The 22,023-nt window shown below is 29.3% G+C and overlaps 3 protein-coding genes across 6 annotated transcripts in view; 1 reads left to right on the top strand and 2 right to left on the bottom strand.

Moving 5' to 3' along the window:
• The first annotated feature begins 7,764 nt into the window (after nucleotides 1-7,764).
• Nucleotides 7,765-9,686, top strand: LOC101506453 (monolignol oxidoreductase AtBBE-like 13). Its single transcript, XM_004486429.3, has one exon. The coding sequence runs from the start codon at nucleotides 7,797-7,799 to the stop codon at nucleotides 9,432-9,434; it is 1,638 nt and encodes a 545-aa protein (XP_004486486.1). The 5' UTR covers nucleotides 7,765-7,796; the 3' UTR covers nucleotides 9,435-9,686.
• Nucleotides 9,687-10,010: 324 nt separating this feature from the next.
• On the bottom strand, nucleotides 10,011-18,232 carry LOC101505368 (uncharacterized). Of its 2 annotated transcripts, XM_004486427.3 has the most exons (9): nucleotides 17,958-18,232; nucleotides 17,745-17,859; nucleotides 15,490-16,988; nucleotides 13,826-14,599; nucleotides 13,263-13,504; nucleotides 12,969-13,087; nucleotides 11,588-12,393; nucleotides 11,113-11,225; nucleotides 10,011-10,598 (listed from the first exon to the last, which is right to left on the bottom strand). In XM_004486427.3, exons 1-9 carry the CDS (start codon nucleotides 18,018-18,020, stop codon nucleotides 10,292-10,294), a joined length of 4,038 nt encoding a protein of 1,345 aa, XP_004486484.1. In that variant the 5' UTR covers nucleotides 18,021-18,232; the 3' UTR covers nucleotides 10,011-10,291. The 2 variants fall into 2 exon arrangements, with proteins under 2 accessions (XP_004486484.1, XP_004486482.1); XM_004486425.3 differs by having other exon boundaries at nucleotides 13,263-14,599.
• Nucleotides 18,233-21,662: 3,430 nt separating this feature from the next.
• The window catches only part of LOC101504844 (dihydroceramide fatty acyl 2-hydroxylase FAH1-like), a 6,545-nt gene continuing 6,184 nt past the window's right edge, over nucleotides 21,663-22,023 (bottom strand). For all 3 annotated transcript variants that reach the window (XM_027331437.2, XM_004486423.4, XM_004486424.4), the window contains one exon: nucleotides 21,663-22,005. In XM_027331437.2, the coding sequence (XP_027187238.1) occupies nucleotides 21,886-22,005 (120 nt within the window). In that variant the 3' untranslated portion in view covers nucleotides 21,663-21,885. The remainder of the gene's footprint in view (nucleotides 22,006-22,023) is intronic.

The following is a 22,023-nucleotide window of genomic DNA, read 5'->3' as shown; positions in this document are numbered from 1 at the left end:
TAACCTTGTCATTTTTATTCAAAAACAAAATACTTGTTGTTGTTTTGACCTAATCACATTTTATGTGTAGGATGATTTGGGTCACTTATATAGAATATCTCTTTTTATCTTTTTCACGAAAAAGTATTTGATATGTTAGCTTTGAATAAATACATTATTTTTTTATATTAAAAATATATATTTTTTTATTATAAAAGATCAATAGTTTAACGATATCAAAAATACTTACTAGAAGTAAAACTTCAAGCTCTTTCTTGTCTTGACAAGTGACATAGTGATATAATTTATACCAATTTAAAAAATAAAGAGAAAATTATGAATGATCAATTTCTATTTGTTTCTTTTTATTATTGTCAAACCGACACCAAATAACTCTTTGTGTAACTCGCGAGAGAACAAGAATGACCTACAAGTTCTATTTATATGATCAGCATAAATCATTGTTGATAGTTCAAGTGATCTTGAAGTGTTGATCTATTGTGGATCAATTATTAAGTAATCTAATCTCCCTTACAAATCCATTTACGATATTTTTATAATTGACAAAAATTCCCAAAGAATTAGAGTCTCGTGTGATTATTGTAGAACAAACACCGAATAACTATTTATCTAACTTATAAAACAAGAATGACCACAAATTTCTATTTCCATGATCAACATCAATTGATGTTGATTTAATGGTACTTCGAGTGATTTTTAAATATTGATACACCATAAATAAATTATTAAGTGGTCTACCGTAAAATTCACCTACAAATACATTTACAATATCTTTATGATTCATAAATGTTCGAGCAGAATTAGAGTCTCAAAACCATGCATTGTTTATCCATTACAATTTGTAAACGTTTATCTTTTACTCCAAGTACCATCCTTCAAGTCTCTCAAATGTGGAATAAATCATCCATTTAGTTTTTAAAATCATAGAGATAGAATAATTTGATTTTTAAAATTATTAAATTTCATTGGCCCCTAAAATTGAAAAAAAAAATAAATGACATTGACTAACTTTTTCAAAGACAATTTTAATGATTTAATTTACCAACTTAATACTTGTTCCATTTTAGAAAAACCATACTCTATAACTTTTGAAAAATTACAATAGTACACCATAATTTTGGTAATCCCTCTACGAAACAGACATGCACAATTAAAAAGACTAGTGTGGCAGATAACTTTCAATTTAAAAACTATTTTAATTTTTTTTTAATCTCAAGTACCAAATTACAAGAGATTGCAATATTAGAGTCTAAATTAATGTTTTACTCCCCATACTTTTCGTGACCCAATAGATTCCTAACTAAAATCACAGTTAGTTATATTTTATTTATACTTTTAGTCAAACTCTAAATTACCATTTCTCAATATAGGGTTAAAACAGAAAAAGTTAAGTAACAAAATTTCTACAAATCATGGTTTGCATTTCTCAATATAAGGTTAAAACAAAAAAAGTTAAGTAACAAAAATTCTACAAATCATGGTTTGGATCTTAAGATGTACCCCCAACTCAACTTGACCTTCTTCCAATTAATCGAATGTCCAATTAAACTTTTACATATTCTAATAGAGTCGTTAATCAATTTGACTGTGGAAGTGATTTTTTTATTTTCTGTTCTAAAATTTTTAAAAAATAAATTCAGTTTCTTTTGAGTTTTCAATTTAAATTTTCAATTATGAATTTAAATTTTTAGTTGAGTTTCACTTTTAATTTTATTTGAATTGAATAATTCTCTTTACCATGTCTCATTATGAATTAATCAAATATAAAAAATATTGACACATCAAAATAATTATAAAAAAATATTATATTATAAATTATTTTAAAACAATTCTAATATTATATAATTATAATTTATGTAATTATAATAATTTTAGTAATAGTGATTGAAAATGGTAGTTGTGGAAGATGATTATCGTAATAGTGTTTGGTCGTTGAACGCGATTGTAGCGGTTAAAAGTGACAATTGATAGTTGAAGGTGGTGGTCAGAGCATTAGCTGGAAATGACTATAGTGGTGGATGATGGTGGGTGGTTGGTGGTGACAAGTGTCGAAGATGATGGTGTCGATGGTCGAGATTGTGGCGGCGGTTGTCAAATATGGGTGGTCGTACAGATATGGTGGTTGGAGGTGGGTGGGTGGCGATGATGGAAGTGGTTGGAGATTGTGGTGGCAGTGGTCAAAGGTGGTGGTTGGTGGCGATGGAGGTGGTGGTCGATGGTTGTTAAGTAATGTTTATATTTATTGATGATGACATGTTAATTTTAAAACAAAAACAATAATTATAAAACCTACTTTTTTGGTTGAGTATCAAGAAAAAAATCAACTTAGTACTATTTTAATCGAAAATAAATTTTGATTTTAAAATTGATTTTCAAAATTTAAAATCAGAAACTCACAACCAAGGCAAACAACCTACTAGGTATCACTCTCTCTAACATAATTGGTAAAATGTTTGTTAAAAATTATAGTTTGTAAAATATACAAAAATAATATAAAATTCATTAAATTAGTCGTAGTTGTTATAAATTATCAAGAGATATACTATAAAGTGCAAAAATTACTAGTTGTTATTCTAATAAGTTTATGTTTGGTTAATGCTGTATCTGTAATATTTATCTTTGATTTGTTATTGATTAGTTGAGACTATCCACTTTAGAGGAACCTAAAGAGTTGTTCACTTTAGATGAATCATATAAAAAAAACGGATACAAATTTCATATAATTTAAAGACTATTTATTACTACTATTAGGCCAAGTCCCCCCTTAACCTAGTTTGGAACGCCACAATGTTTTTATTTTTTTAGCCTCTTTTCTATTTTTCTCTATTGGAGATGGATCATTTAAAGTTTTTTACGTCTGAAATCATTTATGTCATTCGTTTTTTCTCTACTTTTATTATAAGTGGTTTTCACATATATGTAATATACTTTTCTTGTTTTATTTGTCATTTTGTCGTCCAAGTGTGAGTTGTTTTGATTGTCATTTTAGTACGGTGTTTTGATTTCTCATCTCGTGTGTTGTTCATTTAATTCAGATTTATAAATCATATTTGTTTAAGTACAAATGCAATCAATGGTTTTAGTGTCGCTAACGTTACAGCTCTAGAGATATGACTATTAGAGACACTTTAATTTTTTTTCATATATGTAGATTTTATCACATTTGTATGTAATTTGACATTTTTTGCTATTAACTTGAATGATGTGAATTTGTTTGTAATTTATTTTTTTAGTTTTAGCGATTGTGAATTATATTGTATGTTTTGGACCGGTGTAACTTTTATTAATTTAAATGAATAAATATACTTTTTAAGTAATTTTTTTATTTTATTATTTTTATATATTTTAGAGATTAAATAATAGAGAGATATTTAAGAGAATAAATTAATGGTTTAGTCTATCTTAATAAGAGATGATGATAGTCTATTTGGCAGGCTTTATAAAAATAATAATCGGAACAGAATCCACTACTTGGTTAAATGGGACATTAATTAATCCACTGCTAATTCAAAATGCCTTAAATCTTGTCCTGGCTATTCCAAGCTTGTGACCATTATTTATAGAATCGTTAAACCTCAACTAATTTGAGGATTAAATGTTTTTTATTGTAGTGGTTGACTTGAATCCGGTGCCAAACATTACATACCATATACTAAGCACCAAGCATGTAGACTTATCCAAGATTATTAGATAAAGATGGTGGATTCCAAAGTGGCGCACAAAGATCTCAAACTAAACACTATTCTATTACATGGTTGTGTTTAGAAATTTTTAACAATAAAACAATTTATTGATCAAAGTTTTATAATGATGTAATTTTAGTATTTTACTTTCAAAAATTTCTATTAACATGTATATACAATCTATTAATATTTATTAAAAAAAAATTTAATCCATCTAATGGTGTAATTTTAAGCATAATGATACTCAATTCGAAAAAGTTTTTTCTAGCACAAAAAATCAAATACCATAAAATGTGAAAATGTTCATGTTGCACCAAAATTAACGGCACTTTGTATTTGTTCATTTATGTGTGAAAATGAAGTATCTCACTTATTTTTTATTTATTAATACCTACTTACCAATGTGATGAATGATAAATTTGCATCTCCATATATATATATATATATATATATATATATATATTTTGATTATTTAGGTCGCTTTTACGATTAAACTGGATCTTATCTGATCAATAAAAACTCCAATGAAATCTAACCATAAAAAAGTAAAGGCACTTGTTATTTGTTAAGGAAATAAAATTAAAAATACATTGAAAGTTATATATTTTACACTTTAAAATGTAAAATTTGTGGTTTTCAATATAAATCTTTCATTTTTTATTCTTTAATAAGTAACCAAAAGTTGGAGAAGAAAAAAGTGTTTAAGAGAGTGAATTGTCTTAAAGGCAAAAATATGAGAGATTTGCCTACGTTAGGAAATCATTCCCGTTCAAACCTCTAATATTATAAGATGTCCACACATATACTTTTGAATAATTGTTTAAACTCAGAATAAGTAGCTTTTTAGATGCCCTTGCAGAGCTAGAAAAATGTTCATGTTACACGCTTAAATAAAATTGATATAAAATGAGAGTATGTAATAGAAGAAGAAAGAAAAGAGAATAATATAATCTTCATTTTGTGTTTTTTAAATTGTGAATATTATAATTGTACATGATTTTTTATTATAACAATTTTTAAGAGTTTAATATAATATGTTATTAAGCTATGAAGTTAATTAAGTTGTGAATATTATAATTTTGTACATGATTTTTTATTATAACGATTTTTAAGAGTTTAATATAATATGTTATTAACCTATGAAGTTAATTAAGAAGCACTACTAAAGTTTAAAAGTAATTTAATATAAGAGTTATAGATTAACTATGTGATGCAAATCAATATCTCAACACATATTATTGTATATTTTTAAAATAGAATTTAGAAATTATGATTTCATATGTATTAGTCACACAATTAACTTTAGACATCTAAATAATATATATTTAAAATTGTGATTCAAAATAATATATATTTTAAAATTGACATCTAAATTATGATTCAAAATATATATTTTATATATAATCAATCATAAATAATTTTTATAAATAAAAAATTGTAATATTAATTCATTTTCATTAAGAATATTTTTAAAATTTTAAATAATTAAATTAATTTAGATTTTAAAAATATACCATTACATATAACTCACAACTAAGAATATTTTTAAACATGTAATTTTTTTTATCACATAACATATATGTCCATTCTTATTTGTTACAAGATAAAATATTAAGTAACATAAAAAGAGAAATTTAGAAAATAAATTTATTTTTAAAAAAACTTATCATTCCACCAATTCTTTTTATGATTGTTTCTCATGAAATGACATCTTTATAATACACATGTCTTTAATATATATTACTTATGATATCATTATAAAAAATATCATATCACAAATTATACTAAATAAGATTTTATCACATTCACTTATAATTCAGCAATATCAATCAATGGTAATTTTATTACCTTTACTTATAATTCATCAACACTATATCAATGGTAATCTCTAGCAGACCAATTATCATAACCACAACATTGGTTATATAATCTATCATGTGGTCTTTCATATTTTTGTTGAATTTTTTTTTAATGACAATTTATGATCAATCTCTCAAATTATTCTTGAAAGTCTTTCTCAATCTTGCCACTTCAAGAACATATTTGAGTGACATAACAATATATGCATTTTCTCTCATTTCATTTCTTTTAAACTAACACTAAAGTCAAAGACATTTTATATATTTAAATAAATATGTAGTTTTTTAGAAACTCAATCACAAATCTATATAAATGGTAATCATTAAACATCGCATTTTACAAAGATATTTGATATTAAATTGATAGTTTTTCAAGAACTATACTAAAATTCTCAACGTTGGCCAAGAAAAACATATGTTGAGCAATTTTAAATTAACACTAAGATCAAGGACATTTTATATATTTCAATAAATATATGTAGTTTTTCAGAAACTCAATCACAAATCTATATAAATGGTAATCATTGAAAATAACATATTACAAAGATATTTGATATTAAATTGATAGTTTTTCAAGAACTATACTAAAATTCTCAAGGTTGGCCAAGAAAAGACATATGTTGAGCAATTTTATAGGGATGTTTGAATATTAGTTCTTCAAAAACTATATCACAATGATCTTCATTAACAATTATAAAGAACAATTCATTCTTTGAACAATCCTTTAGGTATATCACATATGATATTCACAAACGATCAAGAAAAATTATTATTTAAGCAATTCTTCGTGAATGTTTTAATGTTAAATTCTTCTAAAATTTAACAATAATAAACAAACAAAAATATGACAATTATATAAGATAAGATTTCTCAATAAAATTTATATACAAATATAAAATAATAACGACATGAAATAAAAGGAATAAAACTTTTAAAAAAGAATATAATTATGTGAAGAAGTAAATAATAATAAGAAAAAATATTATTCGAATAGAACATCCACGTTGAATATGTCATCGTTCGTATAATAGTGAATTGTACTGATAATGTGTTATTAAATAAAACAAAATATAAAAGAGAAAATAAAAAATAACAATATAATATTTATTTTGTGTTATAATTATACATAACTTCTATTTATAACTCACATTCATATAACTTATTTACAAAGACCATAACAGCCTAATATAATATGTCATTACCATATGAATTGAGGAGCACTACCAAAATATATAAACAATTTAATCATTCAAATTATAGACCACTATAGAATATAAAAGTTTGGGAAAAATCAACATCCACATATATTCATAACAAAAATTAATTAGTAAAGTAATATACACATATTACTACTTAGTTGCTCACACTACACGAAATCCTATCCTTCTATCACCATGCGTAAAGAAAGATATTCAGTATCTTTCTGTATTAAACTTTGCTTTATACTATCAATTGAAGTAACAAATTACCTTTGAATGAGTGACTATGAGACTTGCCAATTTCTCTACTAAGTTTCTTTTTAAAAGGCCCAATATTTTAAGACAACTTTATTCTTATATATTTTGTCATTTAAAAAATCCAAGATGATAATAATATATATTAATATTAATTTATCAATTTTACTCCTAACTCACATTAATAGTCAATAAGAAATAGATTAGTAAATAAATAATATACTAAAGAGAAAAAAAAATATTTCATATAAATAAGAACATTAATAAAAAAAAATTAATTTGTTTGCAATGGGATAAAAAGGTGGTAATGTGTGGTAAATAAACGGATTTCTTAAGGGTATATGGAATAATATTTATTGGGACAGTTCTCTTAATTGAATCTTCGCATGATTGGTCTCTGTCGACAGGGAATATAAAAAGTAAATAATAACAAATTATAATGTGAAAGATAGAAAATCATGCAAACAAATTATGCTGAACTTCGTTTAGCTTTTGCATGATAACACATAGTACAACTTCAACCGTGGGGCCATTGAAAGTCTATTGCTTTGCTTACACCATTCTTTCAAATTGTGTTAAAATCTAAAATGAGGTGGATGTTCTTCTAATCAAAGATAAATCAGAAAATTCTTGTTCCAAACTTTCATGATTAAAATGTGAATATTTTCTCCAAGATAATGCCAACACTCTTCATCTTTATGACGTTTGCCTTAGCTCAATTTGCATCACAACTTACACCATAGCTTATATAAATATATAACATATGTGACACCACAAGACATAGAAAGACAAACTAAAATATGGCATCATCACCAAGTGCACACTTGGCAATTTTAATCTTCTTGATAACAATTTCATTAACAAAATCAGCTTCAATTGAAGAAAACTTTGTCCAATGTCTAAGCTTCTATTCAGACAAAGCAGCACCATTTTATGCAACAATCTATACTCCAAACAATGCTTCATTCAACAACATCCTTAATTCTTCTGCACAGAATCTAAGGTATTTGGTTCCATCAGCTCCGAAACCCGAATTTATATTCACACCTTTAACTGATTCTCATGTCCAAGTAGCTGTTACTTGTTCAAAGAAACTTGGTATTCATCTAAGAGTAAGAAGTGGTGGACATGATTATGAAGGACTTTCATATGTTTCCGAAATCGAAACACCTTTCATAATCATCGATCTAGCCAAACTTCGCGATATAAACATCGATATAGAAAACAACGCCGCTTGGATTCAAGCTGGTGCTACTATCGGTGAAGTTTATTATAGAATACATGAAAAAAGTGATGTTCATGGTTACCCTGCCGGCCTTTGCACGAGTTTAGGCGTCGGTGGACACATAACAGGAGGTGCATATGGATCGATGATGAGAAAGTATGGTCTAGGAGCTGATAATGTCCTCGATGCGAGAATAGTTGATGCAAACGGGAATATTCTTGATAGAAAATCAATGGGGGAAGATTTATTTTGGGCTATTAGAGGTGGTGGAGGAGGAAGTTTTGGTATTCTTCTTTGGTGGAAGATTAAGCTTGTTCCTGTTCCAAAAATTGTGACAGTTTTTACTGTAACAAAAAGCTTGGAACAAGATGCAACTAAGATTGCTCATAGATGGCAAGAAGTGGCGCCGAATATTAATGAAAATCTGTTTATGAGAGTTATAATTCAACCAGCTACTACTGTTGCAAACAAAACTCAAAGGACTATTACTACTTCTTACAATGCTCAGTTCCTTGGTGATGCTGATAAACTTCTTCAAGTTATGAAGGAAAGTTTTCCTGAATTGGGTTTAACAAAACAAGATTGCATGGAAACTAGTTGGATCAAATCTGTTTTATATATTGCAGGCTTTCCAAATGATACACCGCCTGAAATTTTGCTTCAAGGAAAATCAACATTCAAGAACTACTTCAAAGCAAAGTCGGATTTCGTAAGAGAATCGATACCGGAAACGGGTCTACAAGGGCTATGGCAAAGGTTGCTGGAAGAAGATAGTCCTTTGATGATTTGGAATCCGTATGGTGGCATGATGAACAACTTTTCGGAATCTGATAGCCCTTTTCCTCACAGAAATGGAACACTTTACAAAATTCAGTACTTATCACTTTGGCAAGAAGGTGACAAGAATGCATCAAAGCATGTTGACTGGATTAGGAAACTTTACAACTATATGACTCCTTATGTGTCTAAGTTTCCAAGGGAAGCATATGTGAACTACAGAGATCTTGATTTGGGAATGAATAAGAAGAATAGTACAAGCTATTTAGAAGCAACTTCTTGGGGTAACATGTATTTCAAAGATAATTTCAACAGGTTGGTGAAAATTAAGACTAAAGTGGATCCTGAAAATGTGTTCAGGCATGAGCAGAGTATTCCACCACTTCCAGTTTCAACTATGCAGTTAAAAAACAAGAAATCCAAGAACTGGGAATAAGGCACTGATTTGCCAGAGTTTCTCTAAGTTGGTGACTATAAATTTGATGCAAGGGTTGTTTGGGTGAAGTACACAAAATAAAGGATATATTTTGAAGTTTTCTGTTTTTTGTGTTTTTAATGTTGTAATTTGTCAGATACCGATGCAGTGCTTAAACATCGCTTTCTTTGTTTTGTTATTATGTTTGTGGAAAGATTCTAGATTGCATAAATTACAAATATCTAATAGAGAACACTATTTTAAGTTCTTTAACTCCTTTTTCATGATCTTACCATGTTACTCTAGTTTAAGAACTTGAGCAATTTTTCACTTAGTGGAAATCATAATTTTACAAATTAAAATAGGTCATAAATGTTATGCTCCACCTTCATATTCCTTTAAACAGAGCCCGTAAATTATATCAACTTACTTTTTTAATGGTTAAAAACCGATTCCTATTTAAGAACTGTTCATATCAGTAGAACTAATTGTCTATAAACGCTTGCAACCAGAGTTTGTATAACTACTAAAAGTAATTTTACAAGGTTTCAACTCTCTTAAGCACGAATGTACAAGTCAACTGTCATGGAAAGCAAGTTATAAGTATCAAGTAAAATGGCAATATAGTGTTTTGATAATGAACGCCATTTTGGATACTAAATTGATATTTAAATTACAAATGTGCATACATAGATCAAACTAACTTGTCAACCAATAAATATGGAAACAAAAAATTATCCCCAAAATTTGGTGTACAAAATTTCAGAGCAACAGCAGCCCATGTCTGAAAGCTCTCAACCACCTAATTTACCATAATCTGCACAGCTTTTCAACAAGTAACTTCAATGAAAGAATGGAAAAAAAAAAACTCACATCAATTAATCGGTGCATCTCAAAATGCCACATAGCAAATCCCGTTGATGTTCCCCTAGCCCAGAAAACCACTTCCTTAAATTTCCAGCGTCATCAGAAATAGATTTACTAGAATATGCTGGAAGACTACGTTCAGTCAGCAAAAGTGCTTCTAAATCAAGAGGAAGAAGACCAAACAGAGCAGTGGCAGTGGCAGTGGCAATTTGAAGAGATTGGCCTGCTTTCACGGAAGAATTGCATAGATATGACAATAATTTACATCTCAAGTTCTCAACTCCTTGGTCTTCATATCCACCAGCGTCAACTCCAAGTCTAATAAGTACCACATTCAACACACAATTAACAATAACACAGATAAAAAAGAAAAGAAAGTATAAATAGAAACAGATGGAAAAGAAGAAACAGCTACGAAAAGATAATGTCAAAGGAAAATTTGCCATACAAACTACAACGCATCCAAGAAAATATGTATAATACAACCTGAAATAGCAATAACTAGCAACGACTTTAAAATGGCAATAAGAAAACACCACAAAGATGTTGAGAACATAATTCTCCCATATATATGGTGGAGACCAAAGAAACCTCCTAGAAGTTATTACCTACATTGTTTTTATTTTTTACCAAATTTTTCATATCCACCATAGAAAATTGCTGCAAGAGTAGAGGGAAATCCCCAAATTTTTCGAATCATACCAACATCATTGTTCCAAAGGAAAGTGACCACCTCATACAGTAAAAGAAAAGGTGTCCCACAAATAGTATGTAGGAATAAACAAATACGTGCATGCTTTAAAACACTACTATCAGACAAAGGTCAACTTACCTTCCAAGCTGGCCAAGAAGAACAATGATAGCAACCACAGCATTTTCCACTGCACAAGAGTCCAGTATATGAAGCAGCTGAGGAACGAGTTTGGTGTTGGTCCATTGCCATCTCTGAATTATAGGAGAAAACTATAAGATCAGGCTTGGGAATTATTCAAATAAAACAAGATGTACAAGGAAATACGGAAAAAAACAGCAAAAATCAGCAATTATGTAAGACAAGGTTTTCATTATTAAACAGAAAATTACAGCTGACATCTATTTCTTGGACAGTGGCCATATTTAATTTCATAATGTAGGATTCCTATCAATCATAAATTGTATTTATTTTCCGTTTATAAAAGTTGACTTCCATAAAGAATAACTTTGCTGAGTGAGAGTAAATGTCGAGCAATACACAACTCTTTTAAAATTAGAGCATTAAAAGATAACTTAATGAAAGGAAATATTAACTTGAAGCACTACAAAAATACCATTTTATTCGCAACAAGCTCCAGCAATGAGAGAATGTCACTAAGTTGACATAAGGTAACATCGATAAGAACATCTGGTTGAGTAGGACAAGCCACATGTTTTTTCAAACAGCACGGCACATCACAATTTATGCTATTGGTACAGGGAACCACTTCTTGATTAGACCACTGTCCGTTACTATAACTGTCTGAGTCAAATGGTTCTGCTTGCTGAAATAAATGCTTCTTGATCTTTTCTAAGAGCAACAATGTAACAACATCAATGGACTCAGAACCTTCTGAGAAAGGGCATTTACCGTTAGTACATATTTCAGTATGCAGCTGATTTATTGATGGAAGAAAAGAAGCAGTAGCAACAGACATACTCTCTTCCTCAAGAAACATTACGAGAGATTTCAAGACAGTCACCATTAAGCCATAACTGCCCGAGTCAAAATACTTTGTTCCACCCAGATTAGCAAAAATGTGAAGAATGGTTATCACCATAAGAGAATCATGTCTGCACAATCTAAGAATATTATACGACGCCTCAGAAATAAATCCAATATAATCGGTTGCAACACATAATGAAGCTAGTATAACACTCGCCGCTACCAACTGCTCACTTGTAGCGTGTTCAGAACAAAATGTATCAACATCATCCAGAATACTATCATTTCTCAAATCACTATCAGACAAGGTCTCAGTAGGTACGATATTTTTTAACATAACTTTTCCTTCTATAAGAAAATCTTCAATGAGGCGGAGCAGCTCAAGCAACGAAAATTTTTCTAATAGCAAGATTCTTGTGTCTGCATCCATCATAACTGCCCAAGAAATAGATAAGTTATAAGTTCAACGGGATAGTACCCAAAAATTACATGAAATCCAACTTTTATACATCATATATACTTATATAGGATTCAACTTTAATCCAACATTGGCGTAACAGATTTTAAAACTCGCATTTGATATGTATAAAACATCATTAAAATAGATTTACTAACTTACTAAAACAACTACAATCTGGTGTATAACACTATCAAAATTTCTAATTCCTCCATCCATTCCAGAATAAGTATCGTTCTAGGTTTTTTCAAATAGTTTAAGAAAAACTATTAATGAATGAAGAAAATAGCAATTATCTTAAATGATCCTTATTAATCATTGGTTATTAACCATTATCATGATAAATGTATAGTGGAGAATAATTTCTTGAAAGTAGTGCAGATGGTATTAATTTGGGTGAAGAATTGGAAAAAGATTATGTCACATTGAAAAAGAAAAACAACACTTATTTGACACATTTTGTATACGCTAAAACAATACTACATTTAGAATGGAGGGAGTACAATTTAGCATAACATTGTTTCAATTTTCAAATGTAAAAAGATGAACAAACCTCTACGGATGTGTTTGGCATAAGAGTTCAAGCAATGGATTAAGTTGCCACCCCCAAATTTCATTGTAGTCATGGTAAAGTTGAACACCAAAAGTGTTAACAACACAGAACGCTTCTCACTGAAAAAAGTAGAAGTAATGACCATCATTTGCCTTCATGATAACTATATAATAAAATGATTCACTAGATAATTGATACAGCAAGAAAATTAGAGTCTTAATATGAATATAAAAAACTACTAAAGGTGTTTAAAAGAATGGATATTATAGCTCATTATCACAAACAGCATCTTACTTTGGTAAGGATATTTCTTCCATTTCAACTGCAGTCAGAATGCTAGCAACTGCCCACTCTGTTTGAGTATTCAAACTGCACCGTGCGATACAATTTCTTGTAGCAAATAGTGTCCTAGATATGCTACTATTGTCCTCCCTATCTGATACGACCAGACCAAAATTAGGAAGTTGATTGTGTAAAGATCCAGTTCCAGTCTCCACAAGAAATGTATCCCTTAAATATTCCAAAGAATTAATGTCCTGTAATTTTACATCAGTTTGTATAGCCTGTGTTGACTTATGTGCATTACAAGGAACTGTAAATGCATTCAATTTTTGAACATTGGAAATTATATCAACATCAACGACATCGCATCTGGTTACAGGAGATAAATCTATTTGCTCCATATTATCCAAAGCAAATGTTTCAATCTCATGAGTAGAAGATAGTGGCGACGCGAGTTCATTCGCTGCTCTCGAATAGCATTCCTCATCAACACTTTCTAAGTGTAACAAATTCATAAGATTTCCATTATATACATCAAAATTTTTTGAGGCATCAAATATCCTCTCCCTGCATACCTGAGTAGTTTGAGTATACAATGCAGGACAAGTAGTTTGTTTGAAGCCATCTGCATCCTCGTAGACTCCAGCTTTTGGCTCTTGCGTTTCCTTTTTCTCATCCACACAAGTACCTGCTTGTTTCTTATGAGATATCTTTCTCTTCTTGTGGGCCCTGGCACTCTCTGCCTGTAGATTTTCCCTTTGATCAGTAACCATCTCCCTCCCTCCTTCAACAGATTCATTCATTTTATCGTACAATAAACCACATAAATCAGAGAGCCTATCTTCTAGTTGCATGTTTAATTTCTTACCCTCAGAAGACAAATTTGCAACACATTCAATTGTATCAGAAATTCTATTCCTTATTCCATCATGACCAATAACTGAACTGTCAGATGGGTTCAACGTGCCTGCTCTTGCATTGAAGTTCTCCTCACCTGATTTTGTTGATGCAGTAACTTGCAAAGCACCCCTTTCCTGTGAGCCCATCAAGTGTGCATCAGAAAAAGACTCTGTACTAGAATTTACTGCATAACTCTGTATCATTGTTCTGTTTGAGCCTCCAATTAGAGGCTCTAATTTAGAACCAATACCTGTGATGGGTTTAGTATAATTCCCTTCAGATATAGCAAGTGGAGTATTCTGCATGCTTTTCTGTAAAGAATCACATGCACCAAACCTTATGCTGCAAGGCTTCGTAAGTTCATTTTCAACACAGTGCATTTGAGGCATACCTAGATTGCCGAGTTGAGTCATGACATCAGATTTTTGCATGCTTGGCATATTCTGAGACTGCAATCCAATCATCCAACAGACAAAAATTGATCAAACATATGTACAGCAGTACAGGTAAGATATACATGAAAACACAAGTACATCACTACCTAAAAGAACCATTCAAAATGAGTATAAATTTCAATTTAAGACCAAAACCTTTATAATAACTATCTTCAGCACAGATCATCTATATTCAACGACAAAGAGACCATAAAAAATATATCGCAGTTAAGGAAACACTGACACATTGAAAATAAGTTTAACAATTAAGGGAGCTAAAAAAATATTTTTCACAACCATAAGATTTATATTGAAGAATCCATTACAGCTAGTCTACCACTTCTATCTAAATAATTACCTATACTGGTTACGGATATAAGTTTTGCTTCTAGAGACTAAAGAACAAACTGCATGCCAAAATTTACTAAAAATTAACATGGCCACAAGAGTTTGGGAACAAATGCAAATGCCAGCAGTTTCAGCTTTTTGCAAATACTCATCCCACTAATACAGTTTTTTACCAGGCGTGGTCTTCCTCTTCTACCAATCGAACATTGTCATCCTAAAATTACTATTTGTGGGATAATAATTGAAGTCCCTTTCCTCAAAAAAATTTGAAGTCACTTTGTAATAATTTTTGGATTTAAGAGAAAACTGGTAATGCATGAAATAAAAGTTGTTTTCTACAACCATTGCAATTGTCTCATGTAGTTTGTAGTTGTGTAATAACATTAAGTTCGCTATTAACATTGAAATACAATACTTTTATCATCAATATCAATAGTAGTCTCATTTTTTATTCTTTTGAGAACCTATATATGTGCCACGGAGATCAAAGGATACAAAATGACAAACTTTACTTTGAATTCATGTATAAATGAAAATAGTTCAGCAAGAAAACCAACCTTTGTTAGACCATGTATACTTCCGGTGACAGGTGAAAATGATGCATCAAGCATAGTAAGGTGATTGTAATTTTGAATAAAATCAAGCTTTAAACGGTTCAATTCATGCTGTAAAATGCTGCGACAACTTTCTTCATATTTAAACTTCATCCTTTCATGCTCAAACTTCTTCCTTTCATGTTTTAACTTCTCCCTTGCATGCTTTGCACGTAATTTTGCAAGCTTTAAATTGCTTTTCAAAAGCTGTATTTTATCACTTTCAGCATTCACAAGGGCATCAGGAGACACACCAGATATTTCATTGGGTTTTCTTAGAGATGAAAGTTCGTGTATCTTCTGCTTCAAATTCTCAATTGTCTTTTTATCCTCTACTAACTCCTGAGACATCTGATCAGCAAGACGTTTTGCTTCCATGACGCTTTTCCTGTTATCTTCAGCAAGCTTCTTCTGCTCCTCTACTTTAACATGCTCCTCATCTGCACGCCGATTTTCCCTAGCAGTCTTCTGTTTTTCAACCTCTACCTGCTCTTGAGCTTTTTTCATCTTTGACTCAGCATTCCTTTTTTCCACTAAGAGCTTCTGTTTTTCAGCTTCAACTCTTTTGCTTGCCTCTTTAAACTTCGACAATTCAGAAGCCAACTTCATTTTTGTGTCAGTAACTTCTTTCTCCAAATGAACTCGCTGCACCCTATACTCCTCGGCCTTCTCTGCCTCGATTTTGGAAAGCTGCATCCCCTTATCAACAGATATTTTCTTCTCTGCTTCCAACAATTTATAAGCTTCAGCAGCCTTCTTTTTCTCATTCTCAGCAACCTTCCTCTCAGAATCAGCCCTTTTCTTTTCTTTCTCAACAAGTTTCTTCAATCTATCAATTTCCTTTACCTTATCAGATATATCGGCTTGCAAAGTTTTCACATCCCCGTTGTCTTCCTTCTTTTTCTCATTATCAGCAACCCTTCTCTCAGAATCAGCCCTTTTCTTTTCTTTCTCCACAAGCTTCTTCAATCTATCAATTTCCTTTTCCTTATCAGATATATCGGCTTGCAAAGCTGTCACAACCCCATTTTCTTCCTTCTTTTTCTCATTCTCAGCAACCTCCCTCGCAGAATCAGCCCTTTTCCTTTCTTTCTCCACAAGTTTCTTCAATCTATCAATTTCCTTTTCCTTATCAGATACATCGGCTTGCAAAGCTTTCACATCCCCATTTTCTGCCTTCTTTTTCTCATTCTCAGCAACCTTCCTCTCAGAATCGGCCCTTTTCTTTTCTTTCTCCACAAGTTTCTTCAATCTATCAATTTCCTTTTCCTTATCAGATATATCAGCTTGCAAAGCTTTCACATCCCCATTTTCTTCCTGAGCACTTATGTCACATTTCTGCTGCAATGCAGTGATCTCAGATTTTAAGGCAGAAACTTCATTCTCTAAAGAAACCTTAGCATTGAACTCTTTCAGCTTTTCCTCTTTTTCAATTTTTGCCCTAGCTAATTCTTCCTGGTATACTGCAGAAAATATAAGTTAAATAGTTTGGTTCAATTATACCTCTTTATCCCAAAGCACACACTCTTGGAAGAAAAAAAAAAAGTGGTGATCAAGGGAAAGCAACACAAACATCAAAATATATAAATTTCTTATTCAAAAGTAAAACTACTGAAGCAATTAGCCATACTCAATTTTCTATTATGTACAAGTAAGCCACAAATGGAACAATATTCGTGTGATATTTCTGAGTTCATATTTTCAGTTTATCCTTTCAGTGGAAAACCACCAATTCAGAGTACTACAACTCAAAAAAAAAAAAAAAACTACAAATACCGATTCCACTCCTGTTATCTTCTATCACCTAAGTCAAGACATATTTTCACTCTAGTAATCATGCCCAACTCAATAAAAAAAACCATAATTTTATCCTTACACACATAGTCAGACAATGCTTACTAGGGACTTGAATTAGGACATGCGAATGTGCACAACTTTTGACATACACTTCTTGCAATTCATTAGTCATTGTACTTTGAGTATCAACCTATGTAGCACCGACAATTCAGATTATACCACATCCACACATGTGGTTAAATTCAACTACTTCTATTTTCTCAAATTATTATCGGTATCTGAGTAACTTAGATCAGTCATTTTACTTATTTAACTATCAACAATATCACATCTGATACTCATAACAAAAATGTACAACATAACACATCGAATTAATTATGAGATTCAAAGTCCATAAAATGCTTCACGATTGATCATCTCACATTTATTGAGGTTATCGTTCTGAGATTTGACGTCGTCATAACTCCGTTCAATTATCTTCACAGCTTCTCGTAAAGCATTCCGTGACTTTAGAAGCTTCGAACACTTTATATTCCACTAATCACAAAATTCAAAAACACAAAATGTGAAGTTCATTGAATCGGTGAAAACGAAAACACAGAAAATGGAAGAAAAACAAAGAAACGAAAGAATACCTCAGCACAACAGGGATTTACGGGGAGAGGATTCAATGCCTTATCTGCGGTCATACTATCCATTATTGATTCTTGGAGAAACGGAACTTTTGCAATCGGCTTGATTGATTTTGTTATGTGTTATGCATCGGAGATTCTACAATGTTGATTCTTCTGACAGTGATGGCGCATTTAAAAACCCTAAACCCTGAATCACTTCAATACAATTCGTACTCAACTGTCTTGTGTTGGCTAAAGCCAAAAGCTGGTGTTTCGAACCGACTCGGCTCAATAAATGCCCTCATCCGTTTTCATATATTTAAAACTCTCAAAACTTTTCATTATATTCTAAATTAATTATAAATTAAACGGAATAAATTAATTGAACAATTTTAGTTAAAACTGATCGCATTAAAAATTAAAAGGTTTAATTTCATTTTTAATTTTATTATTTTTATTAATTCACTAAATTCATTTCTTAATTTATAAATCAACAGTTTAGATTTTTTTTAATTAAAAAATTATAATTTAATGTATTTTAAATAATGTATTTTATTGTATAGAATCTATCTACAGCATCAATTATTAATATTCATTGATTAAATTATAAATATAAAAAAATTCTGAAATTAAAATCTATGTTTTTACGGTGTTTTAATGTCAATTTTTTGTATTAATCATTCTACATTATCATATAACATTTTTATTTAAAGCATATCACATCATGTCATCATTTCTTAGTTAAAAAAGAGGGAATAACTAAAATTGTCGATCTTTAAAATAGAGTGATCAATTTCGTGAATCAGTAAAAAATAGAAATATTAAAACTACACAATTAAGCTAAATTAAAATTAACTTTAAAAAAATCTCAAATTTAATTTTATTGAAATCTTAATCTTGAGCCTTATTATTTTGGCTTAAATATAATCTTTATCATTCATCTTTTATCAAATATTTGATTTGATCAGTTAATTTTTTTAATTAAGTTTTATAACTTAAGAATGACATGATGAAAATACATTGAACTCTAATTGTTCAAATAGTTTATATCTATTTTAAAACATGCACAAAGAGTTTTTTCAAGTACAAGTATATTATTGAGTTAAATGAATATTTTTGTTTTAAATAATATTATAATAGACACATATTGACAATAGTATAAAAGATTATAATGAATTTAAAAAAAAAATATTTACAAAAAAATAAAGAACAAAATTAATCGACGAAAAAAGATAAATGATCGAAACAAATACTAAGTAAAAGATAAAGTATTTAATTGATATATTATCATTATTTTCATTCATATTTATACAATATTTAGAAAATATTAAATTAAACAAATATATTAGTAAAAAATATTTGTCTCATGTATGAATTGTATTATACAATTGCTTCTTTAAGAACTCATTTTCATAAAAAGAACGTAAAAGAATATGAGGTGTAGAAAACTAAATGTTAGTTTATTATAAAATTATAATTTCAACAATATATTTAATGTCATGGATGGATATATGGGGTTTAAGGATGGACTTCATGCTTCCTACAAACTTGTTAGTACATTAATAGAATTATATTAATTTTTTTATTATCATTAGCAATAATTTTATATAATATTTGTTAACAAAAAAGGTCAGCCTTCGTTCGATTTATTTCTAGATTTGTCTTTGTTTAATGATAAACATTTGTGTTGTATAAGGTGTTATAATAAATTATAATTAGTATATTATAATTATTTGTATTTTAATTTAAATTAATTGATTAGTAAAAAATATTTTTAATTAAAATTTTTATCAGTAATAATGTATTCCATGTATAATATTTAAATTAAAAATTTTAATCAACTAGAATTTATTATTATAATTTAATCTCATAAGTGAAATTTTGTGTCGTGTATGATAATTACTTTAAAAATTTAGTAAAAGTCTATAATGTGTCATATAAATGATAATTTGTGATGTGTAAGATAATTATTTTAGATAAAATCATTACAATATATTATACTAAAAACTTTATTTTTGAACAACAATGTTAATCATCTGAGTGAACATATAAAAACTAATGAAACACTCTAAAATTTATTAGATAAAAAAAATAGAAAATTAATTTAAAAAAGAATAAAGAAAAAAAAGGTATTATTTAGAAAAGATAGTAAAAATATAAAAGAGAGATAAAAATAAATAGACTAATTTAAACTCAAAAAAGTAAAGGTGTCAAAAAGATTAAAAAAATAAAAAAATTCTATAGTATCTAAATTTTAAGATGTATATTAGATTAGATCCTTGCTTTTCGTCTGAAAATATTATAAATTTAGTAATGTTTTTAGTAATTTAACCATATTGATGTATATATAACTTTTTCACATATTTAACTGCTATATTGTAAAATATATGACTTTTTTTTTGTTTAACCAAAATGCTACACTCCTAAAAAATTCAAAATTTTCCTACTTTTTTGCTCTATAATTGAAATCTGGGAATACGATGTGGTAAAATAACTCACTTTTATTTTTATTTGACCAAAATGCTATACTCCTAAAAAAATTCTGAAATTTTTTTTTTTTTTTTTTGCCATATGATCGCATCCCAACACGGGGATGAGATGTGAAGAAAAAAAATTTGTCTATTAATAGATGATTGCTCGGGGATACGACCTGGTTTTTTTTTTGCCATTTTATAAATAAGTTTGTTAATTATTAATTGTATTTATTATTTAATAAATTATAAATAATTAAAATATTTTAAAATATCAGGTTGATTGGAGACAAAAAAAAGTAGGATATTTTAGTTTTTTTTTTTCATTTTAGTCAAATACAAAAAAAAACCAAAATAAAATATCGTAAATAGAATTTATATAAACTATCATTTATAGTTAAAGACGTTAATACAAAATCGATCATAACAAAGTCTTCAAAAAGGTCTTGTCAGATTTAATAAACAATCCTATGACAAATTATCTAATAAACAATTCTACTACAAGTTATCTGTCAAATTAGACCATTAAAGCCACCTCTCTCTCCATATGTATATATATATAAGCAGCAGAAGTCTAACGTGATTAAGTCAATTCACACTCCATACTAGCGACAAAGGACTCAAATATGTACCAGTAGAGTAATTCACTAACGGCTATTCACAAGTGAAGTGCAAGTTTGTGTTTCAACTTTAAAGATTCAAAAAACCAGGAGGCAAAAAAGTGAAACAAAATTGCCAAATAAGCAAGAAATGTGGTCCTTCTCACGTTTACGCTCCAACAGCTAACATCATCATTTATGAGGAAAAACAATCTTTTTATTTGTCAAGGGGGAAGAAGATTTGAATGTTGTACTTTTACAAAGTTTGATGCGAAGGAAATCAGATTGATTAGCTTCTTTTACTCATTACTTTTTCAGTTCATTAGAAGGCCCGACAAGATTCATACTGGAGTTTTTTTCACTTGTAGAGTTTTTTACTGTAATTGTTGAGATTCAGACCCTCCAATGCATATACGTTAGAATAAGAAAAACATTTGTTTCGAATCAACTAATTAACAAGACGAGCTTTTCTTAGTACTCAGCACAACTATCAACATTTAATCCAAAAAATTTAGTCATAAATCAATTTAGCTTGATTTTTATTATCTAATTTATATGAAAATCAAATTCCTTTTAAATTAGAAGTACAAAAGCTTTTAAAAAAATCTTAGAAAAAAATTATGCTTTTGAGGAAGTGAAATCACAGCAAAAAGGAATATACACAAGTAGATGCCATTTCCACCATAAATCTGAAACAAGATATCAATTTTTACAGTGTTCATTATCGAAGAACTTTGGCACCATAAAATTGACAAAAAATTAGCAAGCTAACCCCCACAAACATTAATTGGGGAGCAAAATAAATTAGACAAATAAAACAGGAATACCTAAATTTTCTATTATTTTAACCAACCAACATATGCAATCCCTGACAGTAATTTACATACTTTTGTCATCCGCTTTCGATAAAAGAAGTGTTCCAAAAACTCTATCCCATAATGATGATGTGATCCCAAAGCCTTTATCCTGGATCCGAAAGTGATGGCTCAAGTGGTACTTCTGCAGGAAAATAGGGAA

This window comes from Cicer arietinum, chromosome 1 (genome assembly GCF_000331145.2).
Source record: "Cicer arietinum cultivar CDC Frontier isolate Library 1 chromosome 1, Cicar.CDCFrontier_v2.0, whole genome shotgun sequence".
NCBI lineage: Eukaryota > Viridiplantae > Streptophyta > Magnoliopsida > Fabales > Fabaceae > Cicer > Cicer arietinum.
Note: the sequence above shows the minus strand (reverse complement) of the source record. Positions and strands in the feature narration are given on the sequence as shown.

Bases quoted from the DNA above. Each gene is read 5' to 3' on its own strand.
- LOC101505368 (XM_004486425.3), bottom strand. From the start codon at position 18,020: ATGGATAGTATGACCGCAGATAAGGCATTGAATCCTCTCCCCGTAAAT. The intron at 14,600-15,489 runs GTTGGTTTTCTT...ATTGGATTGCAG, and splicing joins GTATACATGGTCTAACAAAG to TCTCAGAATATGCCAAGCAT. The intron at 13,088-13,262 runs GTAAGATGCTGT...TACTTTTTTCAG, and splicing joins GAAGAAATATCCTTACCAAA to TGAGAAGCGTTCTGTGTTGT.
- LOC101506453 (XM_004486429.3), top strand. From the start codon at position 7,797: ATGGCATCATCACCAAGTGCACACTTGGCAATTTTAATCTTCTTGATA.